The sequence below is a fragment of the Ostrea edulis genome, chromosome 5 (genome assembly GCF_947568905.1).
Source record: "Ostrea edulis chromosome 5, xbOstEdul1.1, whole genome shotgun sequence".
NCBI lineage: Eukaryota > Metazoa > Mollusca > Bivalvia > Ostreida > Ostreidae > Ostrea > Ostrea edulis.
In genome coordinates this window covers 80,421,235-80,437,800 of record NC_079168.1, presented here as the reverse complement: position 1 = coordinate 80,437,800, position 16,566 = coordinate 80,421,235, and the positions used below count along the sequence as shown (strand labels likewise).

At 34.3% G+C, this 16,566-nt stretch overlaps 1 protein-coding gene and 1 long non-coding RNA gene across 3 annotated transcripts in view; one reads left to right on the top strand and one right to left on the bottom strand.

Moving 5' to 3' along the window:
* The window catches only part of LOC125650730 (hypoxia-inducible factor 1-alpha-like), a 41,883-nt gene extending 34,504 nt beyond the window's left edge, over nt 1–7,379 (bottom strand). The window contains exon 1 of the mRNA XM_048879251.2: nt 7,148–7,379. Coding sequence (XP_048735208.2) covers nt 7,148–7,170 — 23 coding nt within the window. The 5' untranslated portion in view covers nt 7,171–7,379. The remainder of the gene's footprint in view (nt 1–7,147) is intronic.
* On the top strand, nt 6,541–14,024 carry LOC125650758 (uncharacterized). Of its 2 annotated transcripts, XR_007361091.2 has the most exons (4): nt 6,541–6,705; nt 10,062–10,163; nt 12,429–12,629; nt 13,245–14,024. It is a non-coding gene; the product is annotated as an uncharacterized LOC125650758 (long non-coding RNA). The 2 variants fall into 2 exon arrangements; XR_007361090.2 differs by lacking the exon at nt 10,062–10,163.
* Nucleotides 14,025–16,566: the final 2,542 nt, after the last annotated feature.

The following is a 16,566-nucleotide window of genomic DNA, read 5'->3' as shown; positions in this document are numbered from 1 at the left end:
ACTATTGGTGTCACCACAACACAAATCAAACACAGCATTATATTAAAATGTCTTCTAACAAATTAGATAGCTTACTTCACATTTAAATGAAGACGGAATTTAACCTAGCATTGGAATTATGAAAAAATACACAATAATGTAATGGATTTTAATCCACTGGTAACCTAATATGGTTATGTCAACATGCAAACAAAATTATTTGAAGCTGTTAGTTTTTGGTTCACGTGGGGCTGTAGTGAATGCTTGAAGATATGAATGGAACAAAAGTGTCAAGTGTAGTGGGAAAATACATCGGGAATTCTTTCATATCAAAATTTTAAGATGTCAGTGCAAGATTACACCAATAATTAAAACCTCAACTCTAAAAAACTGTGCTGTAAATGGAAGGTTTTTATATGGGGTGGATCTGTAAAACAGCACCATAACTAGGTTTTTATAAGGGGTGGATCTGTAAAACTGCACCGTAAATCAAAGGTTAACTTTTTTATAAGGGGTGGATCTGTAAAACTGTCGTAAATAGGTTTATGTCATAAATAGAAGGTTTGTGTCTTCAATAGAAGGTTTTTATAAGGGGTACTGGATCTGTATAGCGGTCTGTTTCATTTTTTTTCCAGAGAGCTATGGATTTATCCCACATACTGTGTTCAGTCCTGCAGTTATTATTTCAAGCAAAACCTGCTATTCAGTTAAGCTGACTAAAATGAGACCAGCTTTAATTAATGTGTTCAATTTGTGGGCTAGAGTCTTAAGAAAGTTTAATAAATATTCTTTAAAGCCAAAGTGCATAATTATGAGAGATGATTGGTGTTTTTTTTAAAGTTTACAATTCTTACGAAAGTGCTTGCTTGATCACCAAATGCAACAGCTGATGCAAAAATCACCAAGGTGTGTAATGACATAAAGTGTCACAATTTTTAGGTACTTGGTGAGTTATTTTGTGAGGTCTGTAACAGGAAGTTAGAATTTTTTGGTACTTGGTGAGGTATTTTGTGAGGTCTGTAACAGGCAGTCAGAATATTTTAGTACCTGGTGGGTCATTTTGTGAGGTCTGTAACAGGAAGTTAGAATTTTTTGGTACTTGGTGACAGAGGTATTTTGTGAGGTGTGTAACTGGAAATGTACACATTCTTCTGTACCTGGTGAGTTAATTTTGTGAAGTGCGTATATACTAATTGGAAAAACACATCCACCTCCATGAAATTCACATGACACTCTCGATGCGTACCAGGAAGCCAGCATTCCTTGGTACCTGGTGAGTTATTCTATGAGGTGTGTAACAGGAAGGGTTAACATTTTGTTTGGTACCTGATCACTTCCTGTTTGTAATGATTCCACTCTCGGTGATGTGATGTTTAAACATCTTTAGGGTTAAAACAACAGAATTCATTCTCTGTAGCAATAATTGATAACATCTCCAAAACTAATTTGATCCATGGACACCTTCCTTGTCCATTATCATAAAACCTTTGAAACCTAGCTCAAACATTAAAATACGGACAACAAAGCATTTGATGGGAACCATGTACTAAACACAGATGATACCCACTGAATATTGCCAAACACACAAATTCAATGATCACAATACATTTAATATTTTTCCTTTGCATTTCAAAAATTCATATTTGGCAAATAATAGGGCACAATATCATTACACATCAACAAATAGAACATAAACTTTCTTCGTATCTCAATGCAAAAGTCCGAGGTACTTCTGTCTTTTTATACATTTTAATCATTAAATAATGGGGATGGATGGAAATGTTTTGAATTTATTTGATGTCCTCTTAGCAAACAGGAACCATGACTGGAAATGATTCTAGTTACCATAGTTACCATTAATTTATGCTAAAATCAAATCAATTATCATACACATTGTAACCACCAAAACTATCTCAAAGATGAGCTATTTTTGGGGTGTTTGTGTGTATCGGAAAGAGGGGGGGGGGGGGTGTTGTACCAAAAACAAAAAATTAACCAAATAGTGCAGTAACATATGTATTAAGGTGTAAGAACAACTGCTTTTGCTGATAGATGAGGTGAGATGTCCATTAATAAATATATTGACTCCCTTCGTGTTTGGAGGCAATTAAGAATGTGCTGCCATGTTAACTGACTTGTAAAGACTACCGAGTCCCAGTCCTTAGTTAGGGAATGACGCATCAGTGACAGACATGGATAGATAAAACCGCAACCAACAGCGCAACTTTCCATCATTAAAGGCTTTTAAGTAATTAATTGCCATCTTAATACAACATTCACCTGAAAAATCAATTTACGAGACTTTTCAGCAGTAAATGGGCTGTTAGAATTAGAATCCACAGTAATCAATTCAACAAACGGAGACAGTGATTCAGGCAAGCCAAGATTCACTGTTAATATAATACAGCTGTCATATATATATCTCTGGTGCTCTCATGAAGTATACACAGGCACCTAAAGTGTGGATAGCAATAGCATGTATAGATCTTACATACATAACCATCCCCCTCTACCTAATGCAAAAATAAAATTTACTAAGAAACAACAATTTATATTCAAAATATGTGATCTCCCCACCGATCACCTTTATAAGACATTCTGAATGGTCAGTTTCTTCTTTCTGCAATTAAGCTTTTGAGATAACAACTTTTGAGATACATGTACTAATAAATGTTGTGACATATTTTTGAGAAATTATTGGCTCTGTATTAATTTCTTTACTGGGTAGAAGGGGGGGACGGGAGATGCCTATGGAGATATATTGTAAATAGGTTTATCTTGGAAAGGTAGGAGGGGCGGGGGTTGTGGAGGGTGACTGCAATGCAAGTCTTCTGAGAACTTTAATTTACAGCAAAATATTTTGGAAAAACAATGTGCTTAGACAGTTTATCTGTTTTATAGCTTATAAAAACAGATAAACTGTCTTTTTTATTGGCACTTAAAAATGACAAAGGTAGGGTGGGAGGGATAAGTATAAGTAAGTGTTTCGGTGTCAGAGTATGGATTTTTCCAAATATCAGATTTCATTAAATGTTCAACATACATGTACATGTGTTTATGAGCCATACAAGTCTACAGAACAAATGATTTTGAAAAACAACAACCTCAAATTATCCTGGTGATAACAACTCTGACGGACAGCTCACTCAAGATTAGAATTTGCCTAATTTCTGTCATTTGCTGTCTGTCGTCTGTCTCACCTCACCAAAAAACTCGTAATTTTCCAAGGGCACTCAAATTCGGGTGTAACAAATCGGAGCGCAAATAGAATAAAGAAGGGTTAAGTGGAAATCAGATACCTCGAGGTTTAAGGTTCAGAAATAAGGCCGGCTCTCTCATTTTACCCTGGAGTTTCCATCATGTCAGCAACTAGACTGATGCATTAAATAATCTAGAGATATATCTGTTTAGAGAGTGACTTTCCTGAATCAGCCAGTAAATATCCCACTGAGTTACACATCGATCTGATGATTTTTCACTGACATAAATATTTAGGTCACTGATCTACAAGACTGACCTCATTCACGTAATGTTAAATATACGTGTCAACAGTCACCTTAACCTACATAACAAAACTATCTGTTTTTGTAACTAAAAATATAGTCCTCCTAAAGGAAAATGTTTTTAATCTTAATATTATTTTTCATATTCACTGATATTTACATCATTTTGCACATTGCACACATAAATAATCTAATCTCTTGTTGTGCAGTAGTTATGCCTCTTATTGCACCGTGTACATATAAATCAGCAATTTGGCAACATTATCAATTTCACAGCAAATGTGATAAAATAATTTTTACTACATTTTGTTGATTTATTGTTCAATTTGTTACATTACCATTATCTGTTATAATATTGAGATACATGTAATGTATAAAGATATGTCTGTGTATCATTGTCTCACTACTAGTAATTTTCATTTATTGCCCCACCCTATAAATAACTACATGTGTCATTTATTGCCCCACCCTATAAGTATTTACATGCATCATCTATTGCCCCACCCTATAAGTATACATGTGTCATTTATTGCCTCAAACTATAAGTATAATTACATGTGTCATTTATTGTCCCACCCTATAAGTAATTACATATATCATCTTTTGCCCCACCCTATAAGTAATTACATGTGTCATCTATTGCCCCACCCTATAAGTAATTACATATATAATTTATTGCCCCACCCTATAAGTAATTACATGTGTCCTCTATTGCCCCACCCTATAAGTAATTACATATATCATCTTTTGCCCCACCCTATAAGTAATTACATGTGTCATCTATTGCCCCACCCTATAAGTAATTACATGTGTCATTTATTGCCTCAATCTATAAGTATAATTACATGTGTCATGTATTGCCCCACCCTATAAGTATTAATTACATGTGTCATCTATTGCCCCACCCTATAAGTATATACATGTGTCATTTATTGCCCCACCCTATAAGTATACATGTGTCATTTATTGCCTCAATCTATAAGTATAATTACATGTGTCATGTATTGCCCCACCCTATAAGTATTAATTACATGCATCATCTATTGCCCCACCCTATAAGTATATACATGTGTCATTTATTGCCCCACCCTATAAGTATTTACATGCATCATCTATTGCCCCACCCTATAAGTAATTACATGCATCATCTATTGCCCCACCCTATAAGTAATTACATATATAATTTATTGCCCCACCCTATAAGTAATTACATGTGTCATCTATTGCCCCACCCTATAAGTATACAGGTATCATATATTGCCCCACCCTCTAAGTAATTACATGTGTCCTCTATTGCCCCACCCTATAAGTATACATGTGTCATTTATTGCCCCACCCTATAAGTAATTACATATATAATTTATTGCCCCACCCTATAAGTAATTACATGTGTCATCTATTGCCCCACCCTATAAGTATACAGGTATCATATATTGCCCCACCCTCTAAGTAATTACATGTGTCCTCTATTGCCCCACCCTATAAGTAATTACATATATCATCTATTGCCCCACCCTATAAGTAATTACATGTGTCATCTATTGCCCCACCCTATAAGTAATTACATGTGTCATCTATTGCCCCACCCTATAAGTAATTACATGTGTCATTTATTGCCCCACCCTATAAGTAATTACATATATCATCTATTGCCCCACCCTATAAGTATACGTGTCATTTATTGCCCCACCCTATAAGTAATTACATGTGTCATTTATTGCCCCACCCTATAAGTAATTACATGTGTCATGTATTGCCCCACCCTATAAGTATTTACATGTGTCATTTATTGCCCCACCCTATAAGTATACATGTGTCATTTATTGCCTCAATCTATAAGTATAATTACATGTGTCATGTATTGCCCCACCCTATCAGTATACAGGTGTCATTTATTGCCTCAATCTATAAGTAATTACATGTGTCATGTATTGTCCCACCCTATAAGTATTTACATGCATCATCTATTGCCCCACCCTATAAGTATACATGTGTCATTTATTGCCTCAAACTATAAGTATAATTACATGTGTCATTTATTGTCCCACCCTATAATTAATTACATGTGTCCTCTATTGCCCCACCCTATAAGTAATTACATGCATCATCTATTGCCTCAAACTGTAAGTATAATTACATGTGTCATCTATTGCCCCACCCTATAAGTATACATGTGTCATCTATTGCCCCACCCTATAAGTAATATTACACACCAGTAATTAATTATAAATTTTTGAGCATGCCAGTTTTTACTATATCAAAGACTATGAATGTACCTATTCAATCAAAACTATACATGTCTACACATTTTCCAACATATACATAATTGCACAGTCATATATTATCGTGCCTTGGAATATGACAGTCATTCCACATATAGTAGTATATGTCAAGTAATACAAGGCTCATGTTAAAAGCTTCACGACTGCGAGATCATGGTGCCTGCATGTACCCCCCCCCCCCCCCCCCCCCCCGATTTCTTTACAAATCAAATAAGTTATGGAATAAACATAATCATTTTCATTTAATTACTCAGTTTACTACAAATTTGCACTAATAAACGTATAAAAATTGCCATTTTGCAGCTTTAATATACCTCAAAAAATCAACTTCAGACTAAATACAAATTTTAGAGAGGGTGTGTGTGTGTGTTGGGGGGGGGTATTATATAGTCATATCCACAAGCACATGTGACAGTGACAACTCATTTGCCAGCTGCTCAGCATAAATGAAAACCTAGAGTCTTTCAGATGCAGAGAGACAGAGAAACACACAGATCACAAAAATATCCCCATACCATCTTCCCCTCCATTGGATCATTGATCATGGGGGCACAAAAGGGCCCCCAACAAACCGTTCACACTAACTCTCATCCCATCACCACCCCAACCCACCTACAAAAGTAAAATTCAGTCGATAATGTTATATTCCCAGAAATGTGAGTTAATATTTTAGTTCTGAAATCTGTGAAATGCTCAAACACATGACCAACAATAAAATATAATATAAATTCAATGGCAATGACAACACCAAATAAGGAGTGTTGCTAATTTATTCATAATGAAAAAGTCTTTTATAGACAAGTAATGAAAATTAACGAAAGTGACAACAATACGGAGAGTGTGACAATGTATCAGGAATGCCTTTGTCGCTGGTTTCACAAACCATAAGCCAGTTTTGATAATAATAAACAAATTGACCAGATGGCCCTGCATTATTTTTGGTAAGTATTCCTTTGTATACAATTGATAATATTTTTCTTAATTTTAGAAATGATTGGTATCTGGGAAAGAGTCTGAGGGAAAAGAAATGTTAATTTCTCTCTGTACATAAAACTTCCACACTCTCATCTGTGCGTTGGTAATGTTAACTAGATCTAATAATGTTCATTAATGATGACATATCGGTTCCCTCCTACCCTCATTATCGCTTCTGAGTAGGATTGGTCGACCCAGTTGTAAAAGTTTACTTGCTGAGAAATTACTTTCATGCAAAGCGTACAAAGCTCAAATATGACTACTTTTTTCTGCATCAAAATATCCCCCACTCATCAACAGCTTATCAACAAAAATTTGACACATGGTCGATCAGATGTGAATTACATTCGCCATTTTCTCAATTCGAACTCGAAATTTACAGAAAGAAACTGTAAAAGGTTCACTTACCTTCTTTTTGTAGTCGAGCTCATCAGGATAGAATTAAAACTCTCTGTTTCTGTTGAAAGTTCACAAAATGTCTGAAAAATATTTACCAATAGAGTCTCTGTTTGTGCACTTCCTGCGAATGAAACCGGATATAGCTCAAGCGACTTAACTCGTGTTTTCTCAACGCTTCGAGATGTAACCTTCACCTTGTGTATTTATTTTGGACAGATGAAACCATCTAAAATATGCATCTAGTATAAAAAATTAAATAATGTTAGTTCATGCATTCATGCATAAGGTGCAGAAAATAATCTGAGAGCTCAACGGATTTATATTTTTAAATATAGACATTTATTTTAGAGACATCTAGAATCTAGCTTTTTAAAGGACATATAATTTTTTTTTACAATCATATAGGCTTAGAAATAAAACTTTTCAACATATCTAGATATTGTGATTGATACCATCTTCCTGATTAAATTCATTTGTTGCTTCACATAATACCCGCTATAATTTTAGTAAAACATTGTAAACTGTCAATTTATAGCATTTTAAAAAGTTCCATTTTTCGTCGGTCTAAAAGTTCCTCAATTTGGAGATTGTGTTACTTTGTGATTATGACACACCTACTTAAAATAAAGCTTGTCTTTTAAAAAAAAAAAAGGAGAGAGAGAGATATATTTATCCGGAATATTCAGTTCTGCCTTTTTTCGTGGAAATTATTTTTTAAAGTCACATCTGCTGCGCTGACCAATGTCTAGCCTAGGTCACGCAAGCCGTTTGACTTCCCACTCACGCAAGCCGTTTGACTTGTCTCGTAGAACACTGCATTGACAAACGTGTAGGTGGCCTAGACTAACCAATGTCTGGCGAGACGCGCACTGACCCAGTTAATCCAACTAATGAACAGATATGTCGGCGACAAACTAACAACACAACTTTATGACAAATGAGATTACTTTAGCTTCTCCATCCTCAACTCCTCATATAAATTTATGCAGCAATTTCCCAGAGCATGTTTTGCGTATGATAAATTTTCAAATCAAAGCAGGCTACGGGCAAACAAGTTGATGTTGCAGGATTTCAACAGTCTCGTTTAAAGACAACATTTCGCAAATTCTATGGTCGTTATAATTGACTTGGCACAGTCACGGTCCACATACACTCGACGTTTTAAATATATCCTATATAATAAAAAATTGTCTACTTGTAAAACAGTAAATATGATGTTTACAGGAAGACATTTTTTTTTATTATACATAGTATATATTTAAAACGTGGAGTGCCCGTGGCACCGTCCCTTTGTACCCTTTGTGTTCAGAACAACATTTTATAATCTTGTTTCACTTTACTACCCATATAGCATCCTTTTTATACAGTGCATTTTCAATCAGTGTTGTTATGGGCCAATTTAAGACCAATGTCAATATAGAAATCGTGTGTATGTGGAATACAAGTGTATGTAATATATCATGTAGTTATAATGTTTAATTGTTGAAATGGTGTATGCCGCCTGAGGGCCCTTGATTGGTGAATGCATGTACATAATTATTAATATTATAATCTTAATCATCATGCAAATAGTTTTAAGAAAGTTACAAACATCATGTATGTGTGACACTTTCGTTACCAGTCTACATGCAATATTTACGTAAATATAAGAATATTCAACCTTATACATTTAATAATTTGCATTTTTAAAGAAGTATTGATATCGAAATGGATAGAAAGTAAAATTACCGCCAAAATGATGTGTAACTTTCGTAAAGTCATATAAAACAGTGTAAATGTTACCGTTGTGATATGTAATGCTTTTTGACACCAGCAGCGTGCGCGACGTCTATACATGTATATGTATATTTTTTTATTAGCTACATGACCCTATGAAATTCACCTATCGGAATAATGCATGTATAACAAGATAGGATAAAATCTTCCAAACGAAGTACATGGCTGTATAAAAGTGGGGGGGGGGGGGGGGGGGGGGTCTGAGTACCCCCCCCCCCCCCCCACACACACACCACATTAATAATTCCCTTGTACAAAATCCATGTCAGCCAGAGACATTAAAATAGAGTGTAGAATATATCTGTCCATTGTTAAAGAATGGTATGCTTATTTACATGTTTATCGTTATAAGAGTAAGAGGTGAAGGTCACTTGCGTCACTTCACCTTGATACTAGTTTGTAGGTCACAACATCCTAACACATCAGAATATTCCATGTCTCTATCGGTCCTAGTTCTAAAGTAATACGATTTTGTATTATCAAGGTTAAAGGCCAAGGTCACTGGGTATACTAGTTTTACAACATCCCTTTATCATTTAGACTGAAGATTACATGTCCCCATCGCAATCTCTACCCAGAGTTGTCGTTCCTTGCTTTCACTTACACCTCTGTTAACGTCTCAAAATAAGCAATGTTATTCCTCTTATCATTTCTGAATATCCCATGTCTCTACCAATCCTAGTTCTAAAGCTATGTCAATTTTCATATTCAAGGTCAGCGGTCAAGGTCACTAGAGTCACTTGACCTTGATACTAGTTAATTCATGTAAGTCTTGTCAATCTCTTATCATTTCTGAAGATCCCATATCGCTATCAGTCCCAGTTCTATAGTTATACCGGTTTTTATGTTCATGGTCAGGGGTTAAGTCACTGAAGTCCCTTGACCTTAATAACAGTTTGTAGGCTCTGTCACTCTGTCATTCTCTTCTCATTTCCAATGACACCAGGGCTCTATCTATCATATTTGACAAGTTTTATCTGTTGAATTTTGGAATTACTTTTTTTCCATAGAGTTCTATGTTAGACCCCGCTCCATTTTGGTCCCCCAAAATGTATCCACCCCCTTCTTTCTGAAAACAAAGATATTTCTGCACAAGTAGATACATTGGGCTTCTATATTCTCGAGGATCTAATACTTTCATCAACAGGTTACGGAAAATGGCTGTGGATATTCTCAGGCGCGAGAAAGAAGAAAAAGAAGCGGAAGAATAATAAGGAACGAGCAAAAACAATAAGTCTCCAAACTTATGGTAGATTTCATTAAAAGGGGGAGTGGGACGTTCCAATATATAAAATTCATCTGTCACAAAATTAAATCGAAAGAGAATAATTGATAATATGTAATTGGTCATTCTATGAGTATGATTTCTGTGATTGAATTATTGGTTTTCGTGAAATATCACAAGTCTTTTTGAACACTAATTTGAAATTCTCGTGTTGTTCGTAACAAGTGCGCATTTAAACGTGACTTGAGGTAAACAAACTATGAGGACGGGACCTTGTTAACTGCATCTTCCGTGTTGTTTAAACATTGTTCATTGTAAATTGATTTTTTTTCTTCCTTGGTCTTTAACTGTAATATACGACTTTGATTAAATCCAATAAGGAAAACGGAAAGATGAATATGTGTACCCCCCGATCTCTCGTATTTCCTCCCATTCTTTAACATTTAATTTGAAAACTTAGAAAACTAGAGATTGTTTTTATCAAAAACAAATGTCTCCCCAGCTCCCCAAATTGGAAGTACTCCAAATGAAACCTCCCCACCCCCTTAATGTACTGCATGGTATGGAGAAAAAAGCATGTACAGGAACATAGACTTTATGAACTCCCATAAGCCACATAGGAGAAGTGCTCACAAACTATTTTATACTCTCCACCCCTCAGATCTACTATAACTTTAAGGAAAACAATTGGATCCTTCTGTCCCTACAATATGCACATCTGCAAATGGCATTGAAGTACTGTACAAACTTTCAAATCTATCAGATAAGCGATATAGTAGGAGAAGCGTTCACAAGCTATTTTGACATCATCCATCCCTCTTAGATCCACTATAACTTTCACGAAAATAATTGGATCCTCTCGTCCCACAAATATATGCATACATGTATCTACAGTGTACAAATGGCAATGAAGCTTTGTACAAAGTTTCAAATCTATCAGATAAACCATATATAGGAGGAGAAGTGTTCACAAACTATTTTACATCCTCCATCCTTCTTAGATCCACTATAACTTTTAGGGGGTGGGGGTGGGGGTGGATCCTCCTGTCCCTACAATATGCACCTGTACAAATGGCAATGACACATTGTACAAAGTTCAAGTCTATCCGATAACCCATACAGGAGGAGAAAAATTCACTGATCGATCTTCACTTCGTCAAATCATTCAAGCTTACCATCTTACCATTAAATACTACCACAAAAAAGGTAGGATGGGAGTCAATCCGCCAATATATCTTACTCTGTATGTAAAATTAACGGAAAATGAACATTGTCAAAAAGTGGAATGGAGCGGCGCCCTAGTTATAACGTGCCTGGTATATTTAGTACACAACGACACCTTCTCGTGTGCACATCTATCTGTCGACATTGATATCGTGAACATTCATATAACTTTGTAAATTGACAGCAAGTTCGACAAACAATAATGCTCCTTATTGTAAAACACATACGCATAATCAGTTACGGGAGTTGCACCCCTTTCATTTTGGAAAAGAAAGTGGAGAGAGAGAGAGAGAGAGAGAGAGAGAGAGCAGTTCCGGCCACCTGGTAAATCAGATAAAACAAGTGGCAGCCGCTATAAAAAAAAAAAATTAAAAAAAATACAACACTCAAAGTCAATAAAAGCGTGCAATCGATGTCGCCGGCACTTTATTAGAAAATAAGCTATATCAAATCATATATTTTGTGTGCTATACATTCATGGACCCATATCCTCCCTAGGCATGGTATACTTTTTATTTCCCCTTTACTTATAAACTTGGTAGGAAGCATAGATACCCTAATTTTGTAACATACGTGACTGTCGCCGACTCAATTTTTAAAATTGAACAAGCAAATATAAAAATCTGAGAGCGTGTTTTTTAATTTTCTTTGCGTTAATATCATTTGTATTTCCTAAATTTTCATTCAATAAAAGTTTAACACCTTTTGCGTATGATTTTAAGCAGTGGTGTATATATTACTCTATGTCGCCAGATTATATTATGTGATCATAGGGTCAATTAAACACCCAATGCATGGACAAAGATTTCGTATTATCTTTATGTTTTTGATCTATTTTGGCGCTAAAATATTCAAAAACTGTGGGAAAATATTCATCAAGCGATATTTGGATGTGGCATTGAGAAGAAGTCATCATTATTCTCAAAATGTTGCATTCTGATTTTAGAAATGTAACATACGATACAATGAACTTTTTATGAAAACGTATTTGCAGAGCAAATGTTACCCCTTTTATGAAAATATCGTAGTGTACAGAGAATGAAAATATAAACATTTCTTTTGCAGAAGTCATTGGTTGATCTGAAATTTGACAAACGTGTCAAGATGTAACATTCGTGGTGTAACATTCGTTACCGAGAAATTAATTAAAGGGAATGATAGAACACTTTCCGGCGTATTTTTGCTCTCTCTCTCTCTCTGCATGATGTGGTATACGACATGAACGTCTACTATGAACATTTGAGTTTGAAAGTCAATACGTGTTAAGTAAGTACTGTTACAACAACTGCAATGTTTGATATACAATATTGATTAAGCAGATGGAATGTTTTGGTCTGAATTTGTTCTTCTGATATCAAAGAATGTATATCGTATTCCAAATATCTTGAAATTCCTCTGGTGTAAGAATTACATTGAGTAGAATGCTGGTAACATACGTTACTCAAAGTAACGTATGCTACTTAATGAAATGCTTGATTAGACATCAAATATTGAACTACATATTGACAAAATATCATCTTTAATGATATGTTTGTTGAATATCAACTATGTTATGAAGAAACAAATGTGTTATTGTTCCCGTATTCACTAGCATATACAGATATCCTCTGCAAGAAGTACAGGCCATGTTTTTCTCTGCTACTGTCCTATTTATGATACATGTAACTATGCAACTCTACATTTATCAATTTGCTAGAATTCAGCATCTTTTCATAATATATCTTAGAAATGAAGGGACTAAACTCTGATGATTGTTCTATGCAATCTTAAATTATAGAGAAATCATTCAAAAATATTTTATCTGAGTGTAACGTATGTTACCAGAAATTCCGTTACGTAATATTATTCTACTTGTTTTTAATTTTTTATTTATTTTTTCAGAAATGGCACTTGTGAGAGCAGAAGTACATAATAACTACCATGAAAAAAAAATGTATTAAAACATAAGAACAACCATGAAAAAATGTTTTAGAAATAATATTATATGCTCCCCTTGTGGCAATACTGAAAAGGTAGAATGTCTGTATAGACAGTGAAAATAAAGGTTTAACTACCGGTCAAAGGCTACCATAATGATACATGTAAGTTTTGTCTCTCAAAATACTTATAAGCAACTGGTCATTTGAGTAATTTTGTATGACCTTTGACCTTGTGACTTGGAATCCAATGGGGGTCATCTATTTATGAGGGGCACCAGTGTTTCAAGTTTGATGTCTATCAAGGAAAGATTTCTCAACGGACAATAGGGTATGTCCAGAGTAGTTTAACCGTTGTCCTTTTGACCTCAAAATTAATAGGGGACATCTATGTCTTAAGGTTCACGTTAAATATTCATTCATAACACCGCGTGATGGATTATACTGACAGTTTCTATGGAAAGGTATTCCAAAATAAGCAACAAAAACATAAGACTCGGTATACATTTAATCAAAATGTTGGGAAATTAAACATTTTCTTTATATTATTATTGTAAACAGATTGTTAGAAATGGGTAAATATGATTCTTTCCATTTTTTGAATCGAAATGATGTGTTTATAGTAATGAAAGGAAAAATAAGAAACATACGTTACTTTCATTGTTTATTATAACAAAGAGCAATCCAGGTTTCAAAATATGTGTCTGTTATTTCTATAAGAATCATGAGAATTTATATAGCGAAACATCAATCGTTTACTTTTGTTTTAATCGCATATTTATTGCAAATTAACAAGTTCAGAAGAAAAGACACATTTGGTAAATTTTTTTGCTTGTCTACGTTATATTTCTATTAAAATTGGTATTTCCATTGAATTAAGTGATGTCGTTATGATTTTGCAACATCAATCGTAAAGAATAACTGATGATGACATCGTTTTGGCATAATATTTTCATGGATGTACTGTTGTGTAAATGTTGAAACATACGTTACATAATTATAGCGCTACTTCATTTACATACAAAAAAGCTATCGTTCTATATATATTGCTAGTCTTTTGTTTTCATGTTTCATACATATTGAACTGTTCGAGAATATTTGTTAATCAATTTTATTTTCTGCCATTTCAAAGATATTGAAAGTGATATCTAGTCGTTAATTTTGCGCTCTTAAAATCTTATTGCTGACGTTTACAGCAGATAATTTCTTGTTGTGTTGATTAAATATTTTCTTTGAAAACCTGTATTTATTGTCTTTCGCAAATTAGAAAAATATATGCTCAGTCAATTCCAATACAAGTTATGGAATAATACATGGAAAATTAATGTTTATCTTACATATTATCATGTCAAGGACTCAGTAACGAAGGTTACATGTGAGAAAAATCTCGAAAAATATACCGTACTTTGACCTACTGTAAAAAAAATAATCTGTCATACTTAACTTGAAACAATTTGAGGTGAGTGTTCAACAGATATTTACCATTAATAAACGCATGTTACCATATATATTTTGAATGGTCGATAAACTATGATTTTGAAACCCTCAATTGCACACTTTTATTGACTTTGGGTGACAGTTGTAAGTGCGTCTTAGACCAAAGTCTTTAAAAAAAAAAATACAAGGTATCTTAGATCAAATTAGTCAAAGAAATTTTCAAGGCGTCTTACACCAAAGTCTAAAACGAATTCGCAAGGCATCTAGCTTAGACCATTTCTAAAAGAAGCTCAGGGAATCTTACACCAAAGTTTAAAATATCTCAAGGCATCTTACATCAAAGTTTAAAAATATATCAAGGCTTTTTATACCCAAGTTCAAAAGAAGAAAAAAATCTCAAGGCATGCATGAAGTCTTTAAAAAAGCGTCTTACACCAAAGTCCATGACAGTAAATGATTAATGATATCTTCAGTTCTGAATTATCGCGGCATGAATTAAATTGATGATAACATTAATTCTTCAGCTGAATTGATGTGCGCTTTAATTGAATTAATAATTTCTTCAAACGAATTAATGATATCAAGAATTGAATTGATGCGCGCTACAATTCAATTGAAGAGGGCAATAATTGATATAATGCGCGCATAAATCAATTGATGAGAGCAATAATTGAATTGATGCGCGCATGAATTCATTTGATGAGAGCAATAATTTATTTAATGCGTGCATTAATTCAATTATTGCTCTCTTTAATTGAATTAATGATATCTTTAATTCATTTGAAGAGAGCAACAATTCTTTTAGAGAGAGCAACTATATAATTAAAGATATCGTCAATTCAACATATCCACAATTGAATTAATGATCTCTTTAATTGAATTGTTGCTCTCTTTAAAAGAATTGATGCACGCAATAATTCTTTATACAAAAGCATTGTAAATAAATAAAGATATCTTCAATTGAATTAAAGAGACCATCAAATTATTTATACCGAGCTCTAAATTAATTACTGCGAGCAATATTTCTACGAAATTGATGCTCTCATCAATTGAATTGAAGAGAGCAATAATTGAATTAATGCACGCATCAAAACTATTATTGCTTTCATTAATTCAACTGATGCGCGCATTAAATCAATTATTGCTGTCCTTAATTCAGTTGATACGCGCATTAATTCAATTGATGAGAGCAATAATTGATTTAATGCGCGCATTAATTCAATTAAAGATGGCAATAATTGAATTGATGATATCTTCAAATACTTGAAGATATCTTCAATTATTTGTGCTCCATAAAGCCCAACTTTGAATCCAGGCTCGTTATGTGCTGAAGAGACAGAAAAGAGCAACTCTTCTTGGGTTCAAGGTCACATTTGCCACATACTAATGAAGGTTAGTAACATTAAAGTACATATAAGTGAAACACTTTCTACGAAACGAGCATTAGGCCAGTGATATGTTTTTTAAAGCCCCCCCCCCCTCTCGTGTTCGGAGATTCTAGGGGATCCTAGTTTTCATCTGAGCTGAAAACACAAGCGAGTCTTCTCATCACCTGTTGTCCATCGCTCGTCTGTCTGTAAAATTTTCACATTTTCGACTTCTTTTCCAGAACCGCTGGGTCAATTTTAAACAAACTTGGCAAAAGGCATCTTTGGGTGAAGGGAATTGTTCAAATGAAGGGCAAAGCCCTTATCCAAGGGTAGATAATCACAAAAATAGGGTGGGATCATCTAAAGAACCACTATTTTTAGCCAGGAAAGTTGAAATTACATGAAAGATTCACGACATACTAGTAGCGCAGATTCGATCAAGTTTGTTTAAATCATAGCCCCCCCCTAGGAAATCATAGC